General features: G+C 37.6%; 1 protein-coding gene across 1 annotated transcript; it reads right to left on the bottom strand.

Annotated features, from left to right (window-relative positions):
- LOC149814651 (putative serine/threonine-protein kinase At1g54610) lies at positions 1 to 27,684 on the bottom strand. The gene is made up of 8 exons (XM_089989060.1): positions 27,230 to 27,684; positions 22,129 to 22,413; positions 21,717 to 22,034; positions 15,157 to 15,384; positions 12,601 to 12,701; positions 2,799 to 2,919; positions 1,198 to 1,656; positions 1 to 825 (listed from the first exon to the last, which is right to left on the bottom strand). The coding sequence occupies exons 1-8, from the start codon at positions 27,656 to 27,658 to the stop codon at positions 646 to 648; spliced, it is 2,121 nt and encodes a 706-aa protein (XP_089845186.1). The 5' UTR covers positions 27,659 to 27,684; the 3' UTR covers positions 1 to 645.
- Between the last annotated feature and the right edge of the window lie 169 nt (positions 27,685 to 27,853).

Genomic DNA, 27,853 nt, shown 5'->3' with positions numbered 1-27,853 from the left:
TCTCTCTCTCTCTCTCTCTCTCTCTCTCTCTCTCTCTCATGCATGAAAGAAAATAGGGAAAAATCCAAATAGAAGCTCACCTTTTGCCTGATATTCCAAAAAAGAGTTCCATCCCTTCTGAAAAGCACGACCCAACTTTCCACTGAAACTGTCAAGTTAGAGTTTGTGCAACAAAATTAACTCTCCTATTCCATAATAAAATAGGCAAAATACATATTTTCAAACCAAAGGTTAAAAATGATAGTTTACATGGATCTTAACCTAGTCTGAGAGGATGATCAGCCACTGGGACGCATTTAACTTCAAGTTTCTATTTGACAGTTTCAGTGAAAAGTTGGCTGAAACGTCTTTTGAAAAAAAAAGGGACACCTCGGAATTTCAAGCAAAAGGTGGGTCTCTAAATGGAATTGTACCAAGAAAATAAACAATTAAAGTGAAATATAATAGGAAAATAAACCCACATTCCTTGAACTTTTTTCTTTGACTTTCGGCAATTGGCAATGGGAATGCTTTTTGAAGAAGCTGGCACTGCAAATTTCTGCAGCTTCCTTCCTCTTAGCCAACTGCAACATTCAGCTGTACAACAAGATACATGCCTGAGGCCCATGACAACAATGCCAGTAACATCGCTTGGTAAGACCTTCATCAACCTCGGTTATGCATGGGAGCACCAGCTGGGATTCTTGTGACTTTAACCTTGTCGAGACGTGCACGTTGGACAGCCTCCTGGATATGTCGTTCATGGTCCTTAAACACCTGATCGATGTTACCACGTTGAACAAGAGGACCAGAGTAATGGATCTTGTTCCCCTTTGGTCCATATGCCTGAAGTCATTATTAAGAAAATAATTCAGTAAATGTGATATATAATCTAACATTTTCCCAGCAGTAGCCTAGAATTCTTATTAACAAAAAAGACCTACTGTTAAGTGCACCATCAACACTACAAGTGCACTTTGCATATTTTACATATATAGTCGATCAGGTAGGATCATGGTCAGTAGGGTCAACTTATCACCCCTAGACCTGATCATAGCTGATCAGCATCCAAATCTGACTCAGAGGAGGTTAAATCAGATTAGGATTCTTAAACATCCAATATATCCAGTCTTTTAGAGCACTAATTCCTATGCCTTGAAGGATCAGCTTTGACATAAACAATAACAGATTGAGGTAATTTCAAAGGTCGGTTCATACCAAACTTTGCTCCTTTTGCATTGTCTTGACATCTTTCCTCTGGTGAGTGCTCATTCGCCCTTGAAAAGGTACCTGGTCTTGGTTTGATGTGGAATGTGACCTACCTCCTGCACCCAGTAATTCACCTCCAGCTCCTAGACATGCATGCTCCTGAAGTGAAGCACTTCTAGCATTTCCTCCAGGAGAAACTAATCTTGACAACGAAGACAAGTCTCGAGATATCGAATCCTTTGGAGTATCATCCTCATTCTTGTGCCTCCTTTCCCATGCAGTAGGGTGCACTAGAGGACCAGAATGAGAAATTTTATTTCGAGGGTATCCCTGAGAGTCAGCACTTGCTTCTCCAATGTCATGAACTTGACGATTTGGCGGATCAATTGGAAAACCAGAAGCTGTGTCTTCCTGATTGATGTGAAACTTCTCACTCGTACTTTTTGTATTGGACTGCACCTGTCTCTTCTGTCATCAATAAAAACAATATATAACCCATAAAATAATGGATATGGACATCTATAAAGTTAAACTTAGGCTGTGTTTGGTAGCTATGCATTGGAGCTGGGTTGTGGAATCCATAAAGCACAGCTGCATTTGAGAGGAGCGTTTTACCAAAACATTGGAAATGGGGAGGGCATCAGCACCTCCAACACCATCCTAATGCATAAATTCAACACCCAGCTCCTGAGCTGGGTTTTGTGGAATCCACCAATGAACACCATTCTTGGTGCCTGCCCCAATGTCTCACTAACCCAACCACACAGTGCATGGGCACATGCATGCACAAAATATGCATGAAAAATGTACATGCATCTACACATTCATGGACAAACATACATGCATAGACATATTTATGGACAAATGCATGACATGTGTGGACACATGCATGGATAAATGCAAACAAACGCATGCATGGACAAATACACGCATGGATGCATATGTATGACATGCGGACACATGCATGGACAAATACATGCATGGACACATGCATAGATAAATACATGCAAATGCATGCATGACAAATATATGCAAATACATTCATGGACATGCATGGACAAATACATGCATGGAAATATGCATGGACATGCATGAACAAAGTGTGCAAATATGTGCATGGAAAAATACATGCAAATACTCTTGAGTAACTTAACTCCAAAAAGGTACACTTGTTTGGGAGTCAAAACCAGTTCCTTGAAATGCTAAAACCACATGAAAACCAAAAGGATCTGCCAAACAGCTTGTGGTATTGACAACTCCAAAACCATGTTTTGGCAACACATGGAAACCATTTTCATCCCAGTGCAAGGCTCCCAAACATAGCCTTAGAGATGTTCACCCATCTTTGGGCTTTCATGACTAAAAACCAATTCCCACTAGAAACCCATATCAAGTTGACCAAGTTGGTGTCAAGCAGGGATGAGCCACATGAATCGCCAAATTCAAGTCCTTTAATGGTCCCAGGTCAACTGAATAAAACTTATGTTTGGACATTTGCATCCATCAGCATGAGTGGAGACAGGAGACAACTCTTATCGCAAATTAGTTCTGATAAAGACAATGGACTAGGCACAGGAAAATACAAAAAAGATTCCTGGTTGGATTAACACCTGCAATGAAGTGCCTAATTCTGCATTTGCCTCAGGAGCAGGCACAGCTCTGGATTCCCTTGGTCCTTTCCTTGTAGGATCATATTGCTGTCCTCTACCACCTACTGACCTTTGCCTGTGACTGTGATTCAAAATCATAAATCAATACCCAATATTCTGAGTGTTCTACTCAAGCTTAGGTACCCCCACACGGCAACATCTCAACCAAAAAAGATACAGTTGAAAATCTCTAGTACCATTTAGTTTGCAGGCATCAATCTTATAAGAACAGTAGCAACAAAGATTTTAAAAGTGTGTTAAGTGTCAAATGCAATATATGGGGCATACTATTATTTGCAGCAACAAGCACATGTATCTGAGAAACCTTAGCAACAATTGGAAAGTACTAGAAGGACCTTGTAGTTTCAAATAGAAAGAGTTTGATTTTTCAACATCTATGTTATGAAAACACACTTTAGGATGCTCTAATCCAGAACAATCAGTGATGCAGCATTACTGCCATTAAGGTATCATTGTAATATCTGCAAATTTTTCATAGTTAGGAAATCAATAAATGGGAATTTCAGGAATGAAGTGGCAATTATTATTTTATATTAAACTAGCATTTAAGTATGGATTATAAGATAAATTGCCATTTTATGAATTAATTGGCATTTATATGGTAAGTACAATTAACTGGCACTTATTTGTTAGTTATAATTAATTACATATATTTGCTAATTAGATTTAATTCACATTTAATCATAGATTAACTTTAAATTGGGATTTATTTATTAATTAGATTTAATGGATATTTAGTTGTTAACCTATGTCAAATGGGTGCGGGTGCGAGGATGCGGCAAAAATATAAAAAATTATATATATATATATATATATATATATATATATATATATATATATATATATATATATATATATATATATATATATATATATATATATATAAAGTCCAAAAGTTGGACATAAATGACCCTGGGTGCGTTGACTGCACCCAGGGTCAGGTTGACCGCATCGGGTGCGGGTGCGACACGGGTGCGGCACCTAGTTGGAGAATCTCTGTGACATATAGGGCAAAAAAAATAATTCTAGGCAATTTTTTTTAAGTCTGAGAATTGGACCAAAATGACCTTGGGTTCGTTGACCGCATCCAGGGTCGGGTTGACTGCACCCGCACCCGCACAGACGGGTAGCCAAATCCCTGTGACATAGTTGTTAACTATAGCTCAGAGACATTTAAATTACTAAGCTTAGCTAATTAATGATGGAATTGTTTTAAATTTAAAGTTGAAATATTACTTAATATTTTTATATTGGAGTTAAATTGCCCAATTGGGCAATATGGACCCGATTGGACTTGGATCCATTGTTGGATCCAAATTGAGGGTCGATTTCCTTAGGAGAACCCTCTCTAGAAGCCTCTAGAGAGGGGAAGTGGGCCAAGTAGTGGGGGAATGTGCCAAGAATATTCTTTCCACTATCGAATGTTCTAGAAGATTTCCTCCTCCACTCACTTAGGCTATAAATAGCACCTCGCCCCTCACCACTCTAATCACTTTCTCCCTCTCCACGAGTTTTGGAAGGAGGCCGTCCCTCCTCCCAAGTTTCTCTCCCTCTTCCTAACTCGGTTCTTGCTAGAAGGCCTTCACCCTCCCTCTTCCCCATTGCTCATTATCTCCCTAGTTTGGCTTGGTGAAGGAAGGCTACCACTCTCATCTCTCCCTTACCCTATTTTGAAGAACTCCATTGGAGCTTGGCTCTCAAGCTTACACTCTCTCTTGCTCTCAATACCTCTTCCTCTCTCTCACAGTTTGGAGAAGGCATTGGAGGAGACCCATTCTCGATTTTGGAGCTTGCATCAATCTTTGGAGCTCACGGTTTTGGAGGAGCCACTCGGGGGAGGGATTTCTCATTTCTTATTGGATTTTCTATTCTATATATTGTGAAGGTAGGGAACACTTTAACTACATAATTATTGTAGAGACCTAGAACATCCTTGTTAGATGTTTATTGTAAAGTAGAATTCCTACACGTGTTAGAATTAAGAAATTGCCCAAAAATGTATATGTATACATGTTATGTATTTGTTTACATGCAATGTATATGAATTCTTGTTGATTTTATAAATGGATATACATTTATGTGAATTTTAGAAATGTGCATGCATTCTTGTTGATTTTATAAATCTGAAAATGCATGTGAATGCATGTGTAATTTTAAAAATATGATCATGTACATGCTGTTGATTTTATAAATCTGGAAAGGCATGTGAATGCATGTGTCATTTTTGAATTATGATCATGTACATGCATTCTTGACAATTTTATAAATCTGAAAATGCATGTGAATGCATGTGTAATTTTAAAAATATGATCATCTACATGCATTCTTGTTGATTTTATAAATATGAAAAGGCATGTGAATGCATGTGTAATTTTTGAAATATGATCAGGTACATGCATTCTTGACAATTTTAGAAATCTGGAAATGCATGTGTTCATTTGCAATTTCTAAAATACACATGTATATGCATTTTTGAGGAATTGAGAAATCTAGAAATGCGTATATGTTAATTTTGGATGTTAGAAATTCATGTGTATATGAATTCATGTTGATGTTAGAAATCTGAAAATATGCATGAGTAATTGATGTTCATACACAAATCTGGAATTTTGATGCAAGAATAATGTGTATTTTAAAACTCAGATTTGGTGTAGAAGCCTTGTGTCATGTACATGAACACTTTAAATTCATATTTATGAATATATTTGTCATGTACATGAACACTTTAAATTCAGACTTTTGAGAATGTATTGGTGCCGTGTATATAAACACTTTAAATTCATATTTGACGAACATGATTGTGTCTTGTACATGAACACTTTAAATTCAGATTTATGAATATGTTTTGTGTCATGTACACGAAAAATTTAAATTCAGATTTATAAATATAGTTGTGTCATATACATGAACACTTTAAATTTAAATTTTTTATAATGTATTGGTGTCATGTACATGTACACTTTAAATTCAGATTTGATGAACATGATTTTCATATACATGAACACTTTAAATTCAAATTTATGAATATGTTTGTGTCATGTACATGATGAACACTTTAAATTCAGATCTATGTCACATGGGTGCGGGTGCAGGTGTGGGGGTGCGGCACTTTCAAAAACCTCGGGTGCGGGGGTGCGGCAGGGGCAAAAATGTAAAAAAAACTATATATATATATAGAAGGGGGGTCCGGGGGTTCATTTTTGCCATACACTACGTTCATTTTTCGATTTGAAAAGGTAATTTACGTATAAGCATTTAAGGCTTGATAAATTTATGGTTAGTGGCCTCAGTTTTGAAATATTTAAGGTTAACATTACCTTTTTAAGAAACCTGTCATATAACTGCTTGAGTTACTTTTATCCATTGAAATTACTCGTTTAAACTTAGCTGTAGCGAGATGACATTCAACCATTTAAAGAAAGTGAACGGTTAAAAATGTGATTTTCGAAAGTTAACCTGATTTGAGTGATATAAAAAGTAACTCAATCAGCCACTTAAACAAATTCTGAAAAAGTCAACCATTTATCTCAAATATTTTGAGTACTGAGATGGTCAATTGTAAAATTTTCATATGTTAAACGTCTATATGTAAAGTGCTCCGTTTTAGGAACAGCAACACATAAATCCAAAAGAAGAAAAAGGGGAAGGTCGGGTAAATGTAATAACCGAAAATTTTGGCAGGCTTTACAAGAATATATAGTAATTTGGGGGGTTTTCTGTGTTTTTGCTCGTTTCAGCATGATTACATGATTAGGTAAGCAGAAAAAGGGCGGTGGAATAAGTCGTCGCTATTGCTGACCTGTCCATCGGAAGCGAGATCCGACGGTGGATTATGGGGAAGAGAAAGCACAATCCGAGCGAATCCTGACTGTCAGTGTGGGAGTGCAGAAGCACACCCAATATTCAATCTCAACCGTCGGTTTGAATCTCATAGTATCCAGATCGGGGGAAGACCCATAACGAGCATGGGCCGCCTATAAATACGAGTCAAGTATTTCTTCCCCACTTCTTCGTCCGTCTCTGCGCAAGGAGATTCATTTTGGGAGAGAGAAGACTCGTCTTCGAGGTACGGCTCTCTCTCTCTCTCTCTCTCTCTCTCTCTCTCTCTCTCTCTCTCTCTCTCTCTCTCGTTGTCTTTACTTGTGTCATTGATTGTTTTTTATTCTTTTGGATGGAGGGGTCGATCGGAGTTTTTTCTTGCGTTCGCGTTCACACGTTGTCTTCACTTGTTTTCTCTTCTTTGGGATGGAGGGGTTGATCAGGGTTTTTTCTTACCCCCCCCCCCCCCCACACACACACCACCCCAAGATTTTTTTTTTTTTAAATTCTGCAGCCCATTTCATAGGGCAATTTTTTTTTTAAAAGAAAAATCCAAAAAATGGACCGAAATGACCCTGGGTGCGGTCAACACACCCAGGGTCGGGTTGACCGCACCAACGTCGAGTCGCGTCGACGCAGGTGTGACACCCTGCTAGCCGAATCCATGTGACTTAGTGATTATGCCATACATATGGGCACATAAATTTCAGATTTATGGTGAATGAGTGTGCTATGTGTAAGAGCATATAAAAAATCAGAATTTTGGTAAGTGTTGATGCTAGGTATTGAGCACATAAAAATCAGAATTTTTGGTAAGTGTTGATGCTAGGTATTGAGCACGTAAAAAACAGACTTTTGGTAAGTGTTGGTGCTAAGTATTGAGCACACAAAAATCAGATTTGTGGTAAGTAATGGGTGTTGGGTATATGAGCACTTAGAATCATAATTTTTATGAATATAGTGCCTTAGGTATATGCATTGAATTTAATACGTGAAGGCATTTTTCTTGTCATGTGTATGTATGGCAAATCTGATTTGAATATCATGCTTGGAATGAATACATATGAAGCATGATGATTATATGTGGTTATATTATTGAATCATGACTGAGAACAAGCGTGCTCTTATATGCTATCATGATATGCTAAAATACCGCATGATGATATTACTTGTTGATTCATAGTGCTATAAGACATGAAATGTATGCATGCACTATTTGATTGCTTTGGAGCTTGTACAGTGCCTTAATATTTATATGAATGTGTGGCATGTGATTTAATTGTACATGTTGCTCTTGAGTGAGTTGGGGTTTTTGATAACCCAAGGAGTGTGAACATGCACCATGTTATGAATGATACATGCATACATAAATTATTTGATTCACCTTCATGGGTGAAATGTTTGAATGGTTAAAGGCACCAAAGCACATTGAATAGGTTAGAAACATGGTTGCCAGTTGAGGAAGCGGGAGCGGGAAGCGATACGGGAAGCGGGAGCGGGAAGCGAGGCACTTTCAAAATTTTAGGAAGCGGGGAAGCGTGGGACCACTTAGGAGCGATTCGGGAAGTGTCTCGGAAGCGACCTAGGAAGCGTCTCGGAAGTGACATAGGAAGCGTCTCGGAAGCGAGGGGGAAGCGAAAAAAATAAAAATAAAAAATACAAAAAAATTGAAAAAAACAAGGGAAGCGTGGGGGAAGTGAGGGGGAAGCGCGCTTCCCATTAAAGGGAAGTGCGTCCCCCATTAAAAGGAAACGCGTCCCCCATTAAAGGGAAGCGCGCTTCCCAAAAAAGGGGGACGCTTCCCCCCCACGCTTCGGAAGCGCGACGTTCCGCGCTTCCCCTTTTAGCTAGGCGCTTCCGGTAACCCTGGTTAGAAACATGTCAAAATAATGAATAATGCATCTACCTGAAATGGGCAGTGTGGGTATAGCCTATTGGGATTAGGCACACTTGATGGAAACCCCCTTTAATAAAGAGGTCCTAATAATTCATTCAGATCTACGATCTAGATTGGAGAGGATAGGTGGTACAGCCCCGAGCGACCACGTTGTTAATATGTTAAGTGAGAATATTGTTAAATCACAGCTCACTTGGTTTCTTGACCTGAGAAGGTAGGAGACCTGGGATTACCGAATATTGTCCTAGGTGGTAAATCCCTAATGACTACTGCAGTTAGTATAGTATGCATCCTTGATGTATGATACCTCTGCAAAGATTCTTTCCGATTTCTAACCGCCCGCATTGGTTTCTGATTCGGTTAGACACTCGAGAAAGATAAAATATACAGCATATCCATGAGTACTCGATGGAACGAGTAATAAAGAGAAACAAAGACCTTACACAAATATCAATTTTCTTTCTGCTAAATTGAAAACATGCCCTAATAATACTTCAGATTTGTTATTTGCACACCTTAGGGAGTATCACATGTTATTAAATATCCTTCTGAGATGATTGGTGAATCATAGTTTGACATTGTAGATCCTGTCTATGATTGTGTCTCATAAATGGATGCTACGTTTGCATAAACATGTACATGCTATGATAGAACGAACATAGATGTTATGTATGTTTTAGTGATTTGCAAGTATTGTGGGGTTATTGTTAACCTACTAGACTTGATGAGTAATGACAACTTATATTTTACCAGTTTTAGGTAATGAATAGATGTTGCAGGCAATGATTGGATGGGGCGACGGAGTCTAAGAACCACATCTCTGTCATTTCATTTTCTTGGACTTGATGAATGTTGAAACTCTTTTAAGATATTGTGAACGACAACTTTATACATTTGAGAATTTCAAAGCAATTATGGTTTGAGATTGAATGGTATTTGGATATCGACTTCATAATTGAAGTCGATGTATGTAAACTTGGACCCAAGTCCAATAGGAATTGGATCTAGTCCTTATGGTTAAGTATTTATCGGTAACCTGTCCAAGATTTGTTAACCCAAAACTAAAAAATATGTTTTCTTCTGTTTACTCTATTACAAAAAAAAAATACACGTATTTTCGAGTTAATGATTTTGGGGCATTACAATCATGGTAGAAGTAATTAAGTGGGAACTTCATAGTATTAGAGATCAAATTAGACTATGAACAGAAACAACTATATAAACATATTACTCTTGTTTGGGGGTTATTGTCTACATTACAATTGTGCTTTATGCTGCTTGGCTGTTTAGGGAATGGATTCAAAGGCATAGAACCACCCAATTAAACCACTTATACACAACAATAACAACAACAACGAAAAAAACTAAAATACACAGGAGCAAAAGATGAGAGTCTGCTTTCAAATTCCTAACGTTAATGTCGAAAAGACAATACAGATCCTATATACCAAGTCAGCATCACTGCCATTTAGCATACAGAGAGAAGAAACACATTCTTGTACAAACTCCAAAAATTTCAGATCTATGTTCCTGTTCCAACTATCCATATTTTAGGGCATCTCATTGAGCAACCCCACATCATATAGGCACACTATGATTGGTTCTTCAGTTTCTTCTTGACAGAATTGCATATCATCCACAAACTAAAGATCTTTGAAGCCCTAGCTGATATGCAGGATCAAAAGAGCTTGTTTTTGTTTCTGAAATTTGTTATTGTTGATAAATCATCCTCAATTGCTAGGCTAGGCTTTTAGGCAGGTACATTGGTCTTATTAGTTCCCATTCAATGTTGAATACAGTACAGTGACTGTAGTATTATGTTTAGTATCATTCAAAATACTCCTGTGGTTTTTCTTACTGTCTGTTTTTTCCAGAAATCTCTCTGAAGAGTCTCTGCATCTTCCTTGCTTGTGCCTAGAGAGAGAGAGAGAGAGAGAGAGTGTGTAAAACTTTGCTCAAAGAAAAAAAAACAGATCCAGGTTGGATCCAACCCGGATCCAGACCCGGTACCCCCACCCCCTCTTGTGTTTTCTATTTAAATACAGGGGGGTCTCCCTTTTACGAAAAAGGGAAAACACCCCTCCCTGTGTTTTTCTCTCTCCCCGAACCCCCGCTCCCTCTTTCCCCACTCTCGCTCCCCCCGATTTCTTCTCTCTCCCCCTCTGTGTGACCTCCGACCACCGCCTAAGCCCCGACGGAACCGCAGGTGCGTACCCTCTTCTCCCTTCTGACTCGGTTGAGGCCTAACTGACTCATTCGCCCGAGTGAGCTCAGTCCCCTCCATTTTTCAGCTTGACGCTTGCCGACTCGAGGCCTGGCTCAGCCTAGCGACCCGGATCAGGGTCGGGTTTCGCCCTTTGTGACCCAAATGCAACGGCAGCAGGTGATTCTCCCTTTTCTTTTTTTGCAATACGATGAATCATTTAGTGCACCTCATCGGCGCAACCGACTCCACGCGTGCACCAAGGCATGCGCTACTTATCACCTACACCCGGAACCGTCAACAAAACCAACATTCTCCGAGGTAGGGAAAAATTGCACAAAGGACAATGGACGGACAAAAGTGAGAAGCAAGGCATTTTAATATTTATATGAAGCGGGAAGCAAGGAATCAATTTGAAAGAGAAACGGGAATCGAAAAAGAAGCAATATGAGAATTGAATGGGAAGCAAAATCGAAATCAAACGGAAAGAGAATAAAAACTAAAATAAAATAACTATCGTAAATTTCATGACTTTTAGTTAAGAATTAAATTTTCATCAAAATCTAAAATGATGGGTACAAATTTAAAGAAAGCATACAGAAAGTAAATAAGAAGTGAAACAGGAAGCACATGGAAAACATGAAAAGAAGCAAGAGAAGCATATAGAAAGCAAAGATGAAGCGTGTGGGAAGCACAAGAGAAGGGTGGAAGAATCAAGATTCCCATCAAATTTTGAAACGAGTATTGAATTTCCAAAGTGAGTTTCTGAAAAGTGTGCTTCCCACCTATTTAAGAAACTTCTGGTAACTCTAAGGGGAATCAGTCAGTATAGTCCAACTAAATAAAGTTACCACAGAGTATCATAGACTATATTAAGTTATTAACAAACTTGGTTACTTCCACCATTCATGATGTCTGACTGCTAGTAATTAGAGAACTGCATTTTTCACAAAAATAGTAAGAAAGTGGTACTTGCATGGACTTTGTCAATGAATTTATATATAGCTATCAGCCTGCAATACTTATACGATATATAAATCTTGAAGAAGGCATAAAAAGCTATATGTGGATAAGTAAAACCCACTAGTCAGTGGAAAGTCCTGTAATCATGGAAAAAAAATAATGATAAAAGAGACAATGTTGGCAAAGTCCGCATATTACTAAGATATTATAGATGCAGAAACTTATATGATATATAAATCTTGAAGAAGGCATAAAAAGCTATATGTGGATAAGTAAAACCCACTAGTCAGTGGAAAGTCCTGTAATCATGGAAAAAAATAATGATAAAAGCGACAATGTTGGCAAAGTCCGCATATTATTAAGATATTATAGATGCAGAAAAGCTACAAGTACAAGCATATAGAGCATGTCTACATAATAATAAAGGAAATTAGGTCCCAAATAGAACGAAAACATAAACTTGCTTCTAATGTAATTTAAGATTTCATCCTAGTACTCTATATTATTGGCATTGAAAAGATCAGAACCCAGCATCTCCATAGGAAATACCATGGTTAACACAATCAGAATTCAATACTTAAATCTTTTTTATGTAGATCAAGATTTTTTTTTTCCATTTTGCTACTAATAGAAGAAATTCCTACTTAATCTGCATGAATTCTAAAGGCATCCCAAAAAAAAAAAATAGTAAACCTCTAAAATAATATCAATGCAGAATGGTACCATGGTCAAATAGAAGATAATTAACATAAATCACAAAAAGTTCTGAATAACACGAACACATATTTCTTCAAGAGAAAAAAAAATCACCAGTTGCTTCCCTAATGCAAATAATAAGAAAATCAGAAGGCCGTATATACCGTCTAGCTTCTTCATCCCTCAATTTGGCATCCATCTCTTTGCTTGGTGGATATTTAGGTAGGCTTGAAGGATCACAAGCATACGGCTTTGTAATGAAGAACTGAAATGGAATGCGATTATTTGGAAAGAAACATGAGAAAATTGAAGTACCAAATGAAACTGTTCTCAAACAAAAAAACTGATGAATAGCTTGAGACAAAATTCATCAAATGCTTTCATTCTGAGCACATAGCAATCTCTGAAGCAATTGTACAGAATAAACGAGTAATACAGTGCATAAATGAGTATATTGTGAAAATATCTCAAAAGATATAATGTGCATAGAAAGCACAACCACCACAAAGGGAAATGTGCACAAAGGCACAATAACACTTAGAACAAGATGTACTCAAGGTACAAAAAGAGAACACAAATGCAAAAATATAAAGGATTTTATTGAACAATGGAGAACAATGCTCCAAGCATTGAATAACATTTAAGAAGGGGGGTCACTCCTATTTATAAGAGAGAACCTTGGAGGGGCTCCCACTAGACGTTGGAGCCCCTCCAACGGTTAGAAATCTAACCATTGGAGGGCTCCAACGTCTAGTTTGGACCCCCTCCAAGTTGACTTAGTCAACAAAAAGGAAAAGGAAAAAAGAATAGAAAAAGAAAGGGAAGAAAAAGGGAAAAGAAAAAAAGGAAAAAAGAAAGTTACAAGCATATGCACTAGGGTGGATATGCGTAAAAGGAAGAAAAGACAGAAATACCCCTAGGGGGTTTACATGATGGAAAAATCATATATATATATATATATATATATATATATATATATATATATATATATATATATATATATATATATATATATACACACACACTAAAACAAGATACAATTTAACACCCTCCCTCAAACTTAGGGCGCAATGACCGAGAGTTTGCCGAGAAGAAAGTTGAATCTTGGTGAGCAAAGCGCTTTGGTGAAGAAGTCTGCCAACTGATATTCTGAGGTGACGTAAGGAAGATCTATAACTTTTTGCAAATATGCTTCTCTGACGTATTGAAAGTTCATCTCAATATGCTTTGTGTGTTCATGAAACGTGTGATTTTTAGCAATGTAGAGTGCACTCTTATTATCACAACATAACTTTGTAGGTCCTTCGACTTGAATCCCCATGTCTTGTACCAGTTGATGAATCCACACAATTTTCATGGTTGTTAAGGACATGACTCGATATTCTGCTTTTGTGGATGATAGAGACACCTTCTGTTGTTTCTTGCATCTCCATGAGATCAGGGATTCACCTAAAAATATGCAGAAACCTGTAGTGGAGTGACGATTATTTGGGTTACCTCCCCAATCAAAGTTAGTATATGCAATTAAATTAACTCAGAAGATGAGAAAAGAAAAAAAGAAGCAGACCTCCTGAATGAAGAGGACATTCAATGAATAAATGTGGAGGGAGCTCAGGACGTAGATGACGAAGACCCACGCATATTAGAGATGATTTGAATGTCGAAGGAGGAGGAAAAGAAGAAAAAGATGAACAAAAAGATAATAATGATGATGATGATTGATGATATACTTCTTTAAAACTTGGTTATGTATTGTAATTTATAACTGTTAAGTATTCATAAACTTGGTGTTTTTGTTTTTTGATGAATCTTATTGCATGTTCTTAATTGAAGATATTACTATTTTGCATTTTTCTTGTGAGATTTGAGGATTGATGATGTTTATGTAGGTCATAGAGACATAAATGCTTCACATGTGATTTTATAGTTGCAATTTGTGCATTTCATCATTGTTTTGTGTGTTATGATTTTTTAGAATTTTTGCTAATTTTTTCTTATTTTTTACAATTTTTTTAAAATTTTTATTTTTTAAAAAAAAATTACAATTTTATACGATACGTATCTTATTTTGGGCCCACCTGATACGGGTTACGATACAATACATACAACCTTGGTCTCAAGTGCAGGTACTTTTTGTGCACATTTTTTGAAATTTCTATAAAAAGGTAGAGTTCAAAACTTTTGTAAGGCAGTTGTACAGGCTTCATTGAGACCTGTAGCATTGAGCAATTACATGCCCCTGGACTTCAGACAAGAAAATGCTGCTTTGGAAACCCATCATGTTAAACCAGCAGCCACAAGGCACACGTGCATCATTATCTTTCATTTTTCAAGGATACAGGAGAAAAAGAAGATATATAGAGTAAACCTTGGAGTCCAATATACCCAAATTCATTGTCTGCAACACAAAGGAATCATCACAACTTATAGCATCCGTGAATGTATGTGACAGACACAACTGGAACACAAACCAGAAGCCTTATATAGGAGCAGCTAAAAATTGCACTGGAGCAGGAAATATTAAAACAGCCAAAGCTTACCAGAACTTGCATGACACTAGAAAATGTAAAATTTCAGCATGAATAAAACATTAAATTGTGAAAAACACCAAAAGTACTTATGAAATGTCAAAACCCAAAGGAGGGGAAAATGTTTTATTTGCAAAGTATAAGCCTGCGCTAATCTATTCATTGTAAGCAAGTTGAGAGGAAGTTACACACCTCACTTTTCAGGGCTGAAGCAGCAGTTCCACGATATGCAGGATCAATGGCAAGAAGGACGCCAACAAGCTCAAGAGCAGAAGGGGGGAAATCTTTAAATGCCTCTGTAACACATCGCCTGTAAGGTTGCTGAGGTTTAAATATTGTCGCATTTGGTAGTTTTGATTTTCTCCAGTACTCTTCTGATGGTGAACCACAAAGCTTAAAAATTTTGTGCAACTGCTCCACCTAGAACACGAAAGATACTAACAATAAGAACAACCTCATGACATGCACTAACCAAAATGCAAGGAAACTTGTACAAAAGTAAAGACAGAGATACAAGGCATTTTGATTTGGGAGGCAAATAAAAAATACAGAAAGGAGATACTAACTTTGACATCCCACAAGCATAACAACAACAACAACAATAATAATGATGCCAAGACTTAGGTAAAAGAAACAAAGCAGAAGTAGCTCATCATATTCAATAATAACAGGAATAAGGGGAAAGAGCATATGCTGGCTTCATTAGACAAATTCTATTTTGCTCAAAATTATGCTGGTGTGATGCTGTAAATAAAAGGTTTGAAATGCACTATAATATCATGGGAAAAGCATAAGAAAATCCAAACTATGGTCATTGAAATCAGAGAAAAAGTTTTAGATACTACTGTGAAAGAAGTGAAAGCATATTGTGATGAGATGAGCCGGTCATAGAAAGAAACCGGATGTAGAATCATGGCAGATGAGTAGATAGGCAGAAAGTCAAGGACCTTGATAAATTTTCTTGTCTATTACTTCAAAGGAACTATGTCTTTGATGTCAATTAATTTGTCTGATACACCCAAAATAGCAAATGCAGAGTTCAGAGTTTTTTATTAGGTTGTGAAAGAGGTTCAATCTATTGCAGCAAATTATAGGACAGCAGGTATAGAATAGGTAGAAAATTGTGTCATTCTTTTGGACCTCGTGTATTGTCCATTGCATAAACCTCATGCTTAAGGACATCGGCAGCATGGATGAAATACAACAGACTGTTGAAAATGCCAAGAAATTACTAAATTTATTTACAATCATGCATAGGGTTTTGAGCCTAATGAGAAAGTACATCGGTGATGCTGAGTTGATTCGTAATACAATTACTAGATTTGCTACGAATTTTTTGATAGTGCAAAGACTAGTAAAGAATATAGTTGCACTAAAAAAATGGTTTCATCAGATTAGTGGAATGCATATTGAAGACAGACCAGCTATGGGTTATCTCTATAAGGGCATTAGAGATAATTTCAAAAGGAAGAAAAAATTGTGCATGCACATATAAAACATCATTGATTATAGATGGATTAGGCAACTTCATCAACCTCTTCATGCTGCAGCATATTATTTAAATCTCACATTTAAATACACCCCTATGTTTAAGATAGACAAGAAAGTCAACAAGGGACTTTTGGATTGCATCGAAAGGTTGAACCCTCAGTATAAGCATTCAAGATCAAATTCATAAGAAAATGGAAACTTATTATAATGCATTGAATGATATGAAGAGACATGCAACAGTGCGAAATTGTGCCACGATGCGTCTCGATAATTTATTTTATCTATTTCAATTTTAATTTCATATTGTTATTTAGTTATGATATTTTGTATGAATGTATTTGTTATTGTCTTACTGATTTCTCATTTTCTTGTTTTTTCATACATGTAGTGGGCTATGTTTCAAAGTGATATTCCAAATTTGAGAGCTTTTGTCATTCGCATTCTTAGTCAAATGTAGTGCAAGTGGATGCGAGAGAAACTAGAGTGTCTTTGAGCAAATCCATACAAAAAGAATAAACAGATTGGAGCACAAAAGGCTCAATGAGCTAGTTTACGTTCATTACAACTTACGACTGAGGCGGAGGTATATAAAATTATAAAATTTATTTCTCATTTTTATGTGTTTATTTAAAAAAATTTATATCATTTAAAATCCAACTAATTTTAATTTTTTTATGTCATCTTATCATCAAGGAGGCACAAAAAGCAATTTGATCCCAACAAATTAGAACATTTCAATGAATTGGATAGACGGGGTGAAGAAGCAGAGACTTTTTTGAATGAAAAGAACATTTAGTGAATCAACATGGAAGGAGCTCAGGAAGTAAATGATGAAGACCCCACGTATCTTGGAGACGATGTGGATGCCGAAGGAGGAGAAGAAGAAGAAGATAATGATGGTGAAGATGATTATGATTATAATTATTGAAGTTTTATATAATATGTTTTAAAAAAGCTTAGTTATTTAATACTTAATTGTTCATAAACTTGGTTATTTTTTTTATGTCATATAAAAGTATGAGTCTTGTGGCATGTTCTTAAATTAATTGCAACATATTTAATATTTTGCATTGATGCAATATTATCTATGATTCTATATGATGTCTTATGCAACTCATAGAGACATGGAAGTAGATTACTCTTTGTTGTTTGATCTCTTGTCCAAGGAAGTACATTAAGTATCTAATTTGAATGATGATAATGTTGGAAGTATGGAAAATGATATGGATGACAATGATTCACTTGAAAGCTCTAATAATGATTTATCACATGAAAGTCGTGTTTACACTCACCGTGAAAGTGAGGATCAACTATGTGTCTTAGAAAAATATTTTCAAAATGAATCTATAGGTGAACCTAACCCATCTTTAGATGAACCTAGTCGTAGGAGATCTCAAAGGCTTTCAAAACCACCAAACTGATTTGTGTCATATGAATCATTCTTACCGAATTTTAGGGCTTGCCTAATGTCTATTCATTCTTATTATAAACCCTCTAACTATAGTGAAGCCAAAGACCACTCTCAATGCGTAGAAGCAATGAAACTTAAAGTAGATACCCTTCATAAAGCCAACACATGAAAAATAGTAAATATACATTTAGGAAAGAAGGCCATAAGTTGTAGGCAGGTATTTAAAGTGAAAACTAAGAGTTATGGTTCTCTTGAAATCAAGGTTTTAAAACCCGTGACTCTAGACTCGACTCGTTCTTTATTGACTCGTGACTCGGCGGGTCAACCCAGTGACTCGGACCGAGTTTTGTTAACTTTTGATTTTAAAAGAAAAACAATATATAAATGATCATTTAAACATATAAAGGTTTGTAGAATTACTTAATTACTAGTTTAATTGATTAATAAGTAAAATAACATCAAGTAAATAAATTATAGAGGCAGAACCCAAAATCGAAACCAAATCAGAATCCTAAAAACATGTACCCGTTACCCAAAATCGAAAATCTCGATACATTGAAAAATACAGCCAGAATAATTCTGAATCGAATTACACAGGATTGGTTTAAATCGTCTATTTGAAAAAAAAAAGTTTTTTGAAGAAATTCAGAAAACATACAAATTTAAAAAAATTATATGTACAAGCCGATTCAGCTGCATTCCCAAATTTCATAGGAGCCCAAATCAACCCTTGCACCAAATAAAAAGGGGTTGATTCGAAAGTAACATGAGCAATGCTCAACCAACACAGTTTGTTGTGGTGGGTGGTATCTGGGTTCCACCAGAGTACATTGCAGTAGCAACTTTTAGCCAAGCCGCACCGGCAGCTATCTACACACCCTCATCAACAACTGCTTTACCATCAGTAACAACAGCAACATCGATTCCGACATTAACGGCTAAGCCAAAGAAACAAACACAACAACCATCTCCTGATGGGCCCTTGCCATCAGATAGAAGGGGTGGTGATAAAAGTGGAAGCAAGGAAGAACACAACATTTGTGAGGAAGCAAGTTCCTCAGCCACTTCTTCCTCCCGCACTACCACCTCCCATGCTCTGTAAACTACTTTTGTACATATTTACCCTGTTTGATACACACATATAGGTAAATATGGGGTACAGTGTGGCATGTATGTTTCTTTAACCAATATACAACATACATACCTTCACAAATCTCACGGGAAAATCTCGCCGAAAATTCTTGCAGCGGCGGAAAGAAACACAAAAGGGGAAAAAATTGAAAAAACATACCAGGTGGCGTCGGAAAATCTCGCCGATGCACTGTTTTTGCGGGAGAAGATGCGTCAGAGCTGCTGTTCACCGTCGATGTGCCTTCGTCGGAGTTATTGTTCGCGCTGGAAATACAAAACGCAAAAAAAAACACGATGGTTGTTCACACTGGAGTTACTGTTCATGTCGGAAACTCCTTTCCGGTGTCGTTGTTCACGTCGGATGGTTGGAACTGCAGCCGCACCGCACCTTCTTGGCTTCTTCTCTCTTCCATCGAGGGTTGAACAATGAAGACCTCAGGGTTTTCGTTAAAAACTTAAAAGGGAAAGAACCATCGTGTTTTTTTTTGCAAAAGTGCCATTACAACGAACCGTCACGATTCTATTTGAATCGTGACTCGCCCCGAGTTGCGCGAGTCCAAGCGATCCCTCCAGCGAGTTTTGTCAACTGAAAGTGAGCAGCACTCGCCCGAGTCCAACAAGACTCGTGACTCGGCCGAGTCAAGCTCGAGTCATAGTCGAGTCTTAGCCAACCGAGTTTGCCTTGCCGGGTTGACTCGCTGGAGGGCCGAGCCGAGCCGAGTCACCGAGTTGACTCGACGAGTTTTAAAACAATGCTTGAAATATACAAGACTAGGTTAGTTGCCAAAGGATACTTGCAAGAATATGTGATTCATTATGAAGAAACTTTTTAACTGGCAGCTAGGATTACTAGTGTTAGAACCTTAATAGTTGTAGCTTCTATCAAAAAATGGCATAACTATCAATCAGATGTCAAATATTTTTTTAATGAAAAACTTAATGAAGAAATTTAATGGAAAAAATGGTAGGATATTTCACCTTAACCCACTTTCTTGAGTGAAAAAATGGTAGAAATGCACTCTTACTTGAGTACTCTTGCGCACGAATCGGCCCCCAAATCGCTCTCACGATTCCTAGGGTACGTGGATACCCCTTAAATGACCTCTACACAAATAAGAAAGTAGGCCCTCAAAAGGTCTATTGGAGGATTGTAGAGGCTAATTTCTAGCTTGATATAGATCCCTAATTTTGCAAATCCAACTTCGCGATAGTTGGGGAGGAGAGGGGGGGGGGGGGGGAGGGGAAGGGGGGGCGCTGCCTATAAGGTGGGGGTTCAGGCAGCGTGAGCCCCCGAGGCGAGTATTTTTAGAGGGTGATTTTGTAATTTTACCCAAAATAGGTTGCCTTAGACTCCTTGTATTTAAAGAGCGCAATCTGACTTCTGTAATTATGGGCTTCGCGTCTTAATAGTGGAACTTAGTGTGGTTGTGGATGTAGGCAATTCTTGACGAACCACATAAAATCTTATTCTTTTGTGTGGTTGATTTTTTCTTCTTCCCGTTTTTGTTTTTTCGATCTATCGATACTGTGTTGAGTTGTTTCCTAGCAAGGTCTTTAAATTTCAAAAAAATAAAAAACAAGTTTCAGCCCTTTTTAAAGTGCATCGAATGTGTATCTATGATACACCCTGTATTGTATGATATGGTATGATACACATTTGTATCGCGATACAAGTGTATCATATCGCTTTTGCCCATAGTAATGATATGTATCACACTATATCGTACGATACGATACTTGTAACATTGCTAACACTACTCTTTTTGTTAAAAATGCAAGAATAAGTATAATTATTTTACTATTGTATGTTGACGACATGATTATCGCCAGTATAGATATAAAAAATATTCTTAAAAAATTTGTTATGTTTGACCTTGGTTTCTTTAGATTTTTCTTAGGTATTAAGGGTGCATACTCCCATAGAGGATATGTAATGTCCCAAATGAAATTGCCATCCAAAATAATTGTTGAGGTTAATGTAGCAGATAGTAGATACTCCTGATGTTAATGCAAAAATAAGGGTCAATGATGGCACTCCTTTAGAGGACCCTATTCCTTATCGTCAGTTGATTGGATCTCTCACATACTTATCTATTACTTGACCTGACATAACACATGTGATCCACAGTGCAAACCAATTTCAACATGTGCCCATCACGGTTCACATGGCTATTGTTATGAGAATTATCAAATATTTGAAGTGTACCATAACTAAAAGATTTTTCTTATCTTCTTCTTCATCTTTAAACTTAATTTTTTATATTGATTCAGATTGAGATGTAATCCAAATGATTTTATTTCTACTACAGGTTATTATATTTTTCTTGATGATTCACTCATTTCAGGTGTAAGAAGCAACAAAAGGTGTTGATTTCTTCCACTGAAGCAGAGTATCAAGCCAAAGCAACCACCAATATCCGAAGCAGCAAACCGACACTGCTCTACCACTACATGCAGGTTGGGATTTAGCCATTTGGGATACCGCAGGCACCAAAAACTAACACCATTTTTTCAGCATGATGAATATGGTAAATAAAACATAAGTAGATTCAGACGATAAAAGCTATAAAGGGAACAGAGATACCAAGCTTTTTGTTGCAAAAAATCAGCAAAAAGGTCAAGAGCTCAAGAAGGTACTCCACCATGTGCACTAAAATAGCAAAGCCCCAAAATAACCACATATATCATAACAGCTATCAGCTAAGATACACAGAAATACCTCTGTTCTGCCAGGCATGATAGGCTTGCGTGCAAACAGTTCTGCAAGAATGCAACCAGTACTCCAAACATCCACTGAAACACCATAATCTGTGGCTCCAAGCAGGAGCTCTGGAGGGCGATACCACAGAGTTACTACACGACTTGTCAATGGCTGTTTCTGACCTGCAGAGAAGTAGGCTGCCAGGCCAAAGTCTGCTATCTTCAAGATGCCATTATTGTCAATTAAAAGATTTGAACCTTTAATGTCTCGATGCAGAATCCCACGACTATGACAATGCTCAAGACCACGTAACAGTTGCTGCATAAAACATTTGATCTGACCAAGCACAGATGAAAAACTGTTATTTTTGCAACTTGTACAAGAAACATCCTGCAGAGACAAAGATTAATTTGTTCTTTTTAACCTGTACCTGTGGTTCAGTGAACTTTATGCCAGGATTGGAGGAAAGACCAGCAAGATCATGCTCCATATACTCAAACACCAGGTACAAGCTACAGGATATCCGTGATGTTACTAGGCCTTCCAATTTAATAATATTTGGATGATCAAGCCTACACAGGATGTGAATTTCCCTTGCCATAAAGCGTACACTTTCAGGCTCCAAATTATCAAATCTAACTTTCTTTAAAGCAACAATTTTCCCGTTATCAAGATCACGCGCCCTATAAACATTACTGTATGTTCCCTGACCAATCTGCAAAACACAATAATCATTACTTAAAATCTATCTTCATACTGGAGTTGGCACCTTGTCAAGTTTCAACATGCCATAAGAGATCTGAAGAAAAAAGTTTGATTCATGAAAAGAACAAGGGCAAAGCCAAAACATGATCTTTCAGATTTAAGCAGCACAATTTTAAAGAAGAAACATGTAAAGAACTAAGATGTAAACATAGAGGAAAAGGAAGAACCTAGCAGACGTGCATCAGCAACTTTCCAAATTCTTATTCATCCTCAGTAAGATCGATTCAACATGTGACAAGACATGCTCACAAAAACTGTTTCCAGAAATAAAAATGATTTGCGTTTGAAAATCACCAAGCTCTAATAATGACAAGGATGAGGTTTACATCAGCACATGTTGGTTCCCTACTTCCAAAAACATTTCACAGACACTATATCTACTATGAACTCCAATTACAATATCATAATCTCCTAATAACAGAATAATACCAAAACGCGACAGAGATGAATACTGAACAAAATATCAAAATCTCCACTCAACAATGGAAATCTACCAAGCATTAGGAGAGATGAATGCTGAATGAAAATGCTTGGAGTTGGATCATTAAAATCTACCAAGCCAGCAAGTGTAACCTAGCCTTCCCAAAACCCACAAATGCTTGAGATCTGTGATCCATTCTTAGTTGTCAAAAGTGTTAGTCGGGGCCTAGGCAGAAGAGCCCTAAAAGGACTAGTTGGGGCCTAGGTGGCACTAGTCGGCCTAAGCAGGACCAAAAAAATAAAATATGAAGAAAAGCAGAAATATTACAACAGATAGCAGATCTCTTTATTAACAGTCTGTCCACATCCCTATTTCGGACATTTCTCATCAAAATCGGGATAAATGTCTTTACAATGTGTACATCATCTCGAGTTTGAGGAGGAGTGTTAAAGGTTGTTGTAATATAATGTTGTATATATAGGTGAATAGAGTCAAAGTTAATGAGAGTCAAATCTATCATGTTTTCAATTCTTTATGCATTATTGTATTTATTCATGTTGTAAAGGGTATTTTAGTCAAGAAGAATGTTGTGAAGGGGAAGTCGACCCCTAGAAACTTTGTAACTCCTAAAGGAAATAAAGATATGAAATCTTCTCTTATTTGCTTCTCTTCTTCCTCCTGCATCTTAATACTTGTATAAGACCTTGAGTGCAAAAAGTCAAAACAAATTATCAAGACAAATGCCAATGTTGAATGCTCGATGAGTGATGGATACTTCCCAGGTAAGTGTTTTCCAACTCTAAAATACTCTACACTTCCTTTTTTAACAACTATCCACAAAGTTGGACACTCATGTCTATGATATTTAACATTGGACATAGGTATGGTACCCATGTCCAAAAATTTTAAAAACGATGTGTTGGTGTTGGTGTTGGTGTTGGTGTTGGTGTTGGTGTTGGTGTTGGTGTTGGTGTTGGTGTTGGTGTTGGTGTCGGGAAGTGTGACACTGACACTTCAGATTAGGTGAAGTGTCCATGTAACATAGATTAAAAGACTTAAAACTTAAAAGTTTTGAGACATCGTGTCTTATTTCTTGAAAAAATTTCAAACTTAAGAGTCAAACTCGTGTCACGTGTCCTCGTGTTGGTGTATTGTAACACAGGTCTCAGCCATGGAAAGACCACGAGGTGCCTCTTGGGGAAGCAACCGGCAGCGTTGGTGGCCCAGCCAACAGTGAGAACAGGCAACAGTTGCATTGAGTGTGCACCACCCCCTTTAAAAGTAGTGGGGGAAGGAGTGAAATGAAATAAGCGAAAATAAACACAATGTCCTATAATGGACATTCACAAGCAAAATGCAAAGAACAAATCCACAATGGACAAACACAAAGCCAACAATGGCTTGCTAAAAGGAAAAATCTTATAAAGCAAGAAACAGGCTTATGAAAAAGCCACACATTACAAAGAGGTTTACCCCTTTATTTATAAGCAAAAGAGTGAGAGAGAGAGTGGGAAAAGAGTGAGAGAGTGGGCATTGGGAGGCCCAACAAGGAGTCGTTGGGCCCCCAACGGTCACATTTGTGATAGTTGAGGGTCCAACGACTCTTAGTTGGGACCCCCAATGCTTTATGCATTTAATGCATTTACAATAAAAAATAGGAAAAAGAAAAAGAAAAAAAAGGAAAGTAAAAGGAAAATACTAAAATGCCCCTATTGGGCAGAACTACAGAAATACCATTTATCAGGTATGATGGGATATCAATTAGTGTGTATATATATATATATACATGAATACATATATTTTAACAAGGAGTAGAGGTGGAAGGAGTTTAGGAGCCAAGACGCAGGATTGACATCTATTTTCCACCTAGGACGAACCTAGAAGCCTAGCCACTCCAAGCAAATGTTCGAGCAGGCATGCCTAGCAATGGAGCATTTTTTTATGAGACATGCATGCCTTTTAACATTATAAATTATTTTTTTATGAGATCAGCACGTCCTTCAACGTTGCAAATTTAGATCAGTTTCAGGCTATGGCTACTCTCAGAAAATATAGGGGCTAGTTATAAGTGTTAATGTTTACACATATGTTTACATATGTTTTGCTATACATATGTTAGTTAGGGGTATTTTAGTCTTTAACATTTCAGCATGTGTCGTCCATATGGGTGTTGTGTTAATGATCGTTAGATATATAAAGAATACTATTACAAAAAGGCTTTTTTATCCTTCTTTTCTTTAAATTTAATTGCATACACCGACTCTGAGTGGGGGAGCAAACCCTGATAACTGACACTCAACTACCAGGTTTTGTGTGTTTTTAGGTGATCCCTTATTTCATATTGATGCAAAAAATAGCAAAAGTGTTTTTATTTTATATAGAAGTCGAATATAGAGTCATGACCATGGTTGCCAGTTGAGGAAGCGGGAGCGGGAAGCGATAAGGGAAGCGGGAGCGGGAAGCGAGGCACTTTCAAAATTTTAGGAAGCGGGGAAGCGTGGGACCACTTAGAACCGATTCGGGAAGTGTCTCGGAAGCGACCTAGGAAGCGTCTCGGAAGCGAGGGGGAAGCGAAAAAAATAAAAATAAAAAATACAAAAATACAAAAAATTGAAAAAAACAGGGGAAGCGAGGGGGAAGCGTGGGGGAAGCGTGATGGGAAGCGCGCTTCCCATTAAAGGGAAGCGCGTCCCCCATTAAAGGGAAACACGTCCCCCATTAAAGGGAAGCACGCTTCCCAAAAAAAGGGACGCTTCCCCCCACGCTTCGGAAGCGCGACGTTTCGCGCTTCCGAAGCGCGCTTCCCCTTTTAGCTAGGTGCTTCCGATAACCCTGGTCATGACAACTACCACTGCTAAGATTGTTTGATTGAGAACACTTCTTCAAGACATGGGTGTGGATGTCTCAGAACTATCAAAGATGTGTTTGATAATAAGAGTGTCATATTTATATTAAAAAGTCACACATTTCATGAGCGAACAAAGCATATAGAGATAGACTATCACTATGTAAAAGAGATTAAAAAGAACCATTGATCTTTCTTATGTATCATCTGGGTATCAGCTTGCGGATTTCTTCACCAAAGTTTTGTCGTTGTCGCATTTTATATTTCTCCTTAACAAACTTTCTGTGATTACACCGTAAATTTGAAAGGAAGTATTATGAAAACTTGTATCGTCAAATGGGTTTTCGTCAAACTTGGATCAAGCGTGCAGCCGTGCGCCACGCATCCAAAAAAAAAATGATTTTTTTGACATTTAGCGGTGGTCTTGGACCGTCGCTAAATGTGCCAACAGTGCACATACAGCATGCGACGCTGGTCACGTGCGCGATCAGCGACGCATGCTTGTTCGACGTAACGTCGAACACTTTACGTGTTACTCTCTCTCTCTCTTTCCATATATGTATATATATAATCGTAATATTGTTTTTCCTTTATTATATTTTCTTTTTTTATTATTTTTTGAACTAGTTGTTGAGCTAGCTATTAGGAATGCCGAACGACTAGACTGACAGCTAGTTTGAGTAGCCGTTAGGCTCTCCTAATGGCTAGTTGGCTCTTTGGTCATCTCTACTATGTGTAATTTAAATGGGTCTCTTACCCATTATTTGTTATGCTCTTAAGAGTGCATTTGATTAATAAAAATATATATTTTTATAAGTTGTTCTCTCTCTTATTCTCAATCTTTTGTGTTCTTGCATTTCCCTTAGTAGCTTGTGTAATTCCCTTGGTGGCTTGTATATTGCCCTTGTGGCGTGTGTATTGGCTTGTTGCCTATTGCTATTTCATGTATATTTTCGTTTTCACTTGCTTACATGTTTCTGTGTAACACATGCCAGAACCTAGACTACTACCAGGTATCGCAGCTTGTGTGCAGCAAAATAGTTCACCATCCATCCTGGTCCAACTCTTCACTGTTTTGATGCTTCTATGGATGTATTGTTTGATTGATCTTAATTAAAAAAATCAGAGAGATAAAGAATGGGTTATGGTTGTGCATGACGAGAGTACGGACAAGTTTAGAACTCCAGCACAATATGGTTGCAGAAGAATATAAGTCCAGGTTTGGCACATCGACACTTCCTTGACAAATCGTCTTGTTGTTTGATATCTTTATGTTCTTATTTTCAATTATGCCCATCCATAAAATCATTTTTAAAAATTCAAACAAAAAAAAAAGAAGAAGGAGAGAGAGAGAGATGTCATGTTCACTGTAAATAGATAAATTCATCTACTTCAAACATCCCCCCTCAATAGATGACAAAGTTGAATTATATGGATAAACTTCTAGGCAATTTTCTATGCTGATATCATAAGTGTGGGAAATAAAAGAAAAGCACTTACTTTGTTTAGCTTCTCAAAAGAATCAGCACGGCGTGGTATCCAACCCTTGATTGCTTCTCCAGCAACTGCTGCGAGCCAAGGAGGCCAACCAGCTGCCACCTGCTCTCCTTCCACATGCCTGGGCATACTTCTAACCCATGGATGAAGGTCAGTAGCAGTTGCAGAATGATCCGGCCGTAGCCGACCAGACCCGCTACTTCTCTCCCGCTTTCTTGTACTATCTTCGCTATTAGATAGAACAATGCCGCTTTGTTTTTCTGGGAGCATGGGCCCTCCATTCGTCACAGTTGCACTGTTGACAACGACAGATTCCACTCTCCTAACAGGCACAACGGTTTGTCTGGTCAAGGAATGGCTCATTGCCCTTCCTCTAGGGGTTACCTCAGCCTCATCAATACCAGAAGGCTTAAAACACAGGCAGCTCATCATATCTTCCAAACCTATAAACCTAGAATCCAAGCTGCATACACTGACGTAAATTCTCAGATGCTACAAAACCATATGCATCGTAATTCATGAACTAGACAGGGTACCCATATGTCGCAGAAATATCCTCCTGGAGATATTTGCACGAACCAACTCATCACTCATGCTAAAAAAGAATGGTACACAGGAAACTACAAA

The sequence above is a fragment of the Nuphar pumila genome, chromosome 15, assembly GCF_984573655.1.
Source record: "Nuphar pumila chromosome 15, dmNupPumi1.hap1.1, whole genome shotgun sequence".
Lineage (NCBI taxonomy): Eukaryota > Viridiplantae > Streptophyta > Magnoliopsida > Nymphaeales > Nymphaeaceae > Nuphar > Nuphar pumila.
The sequence above is the reverse complement of the archived record's forward strand: the minus strand, read 5'-3'. Positions and strand labels throughout refer to the sequence as shown.

Excerpts from the sequence above, each read along its gene's own strand:
- LOC149814651 (XM_089989060.1), bottom strand. The coding sequence starts at position 27,658 with ATGATGAGCTGCCTGTGTTTTAAGCCTTCTGGTATTGATGAGGCTGAG. Across the intron at positions 22,414-27,229 it reads CTTTTGAGAAGCTAAACAAA|ATTGGTCAGGGAACATACAG; the intron begins GTAAGTGCTTTT and ends TGTGTTTTGCAG. Across the intron at positions 1,657-2,798 it reads AATTAGGCACTTCATTGCAG|AAGAGACAGGTGCAGTCCAA; the intron begins GTGTTAATCCAA and ends TATTGATGACAG.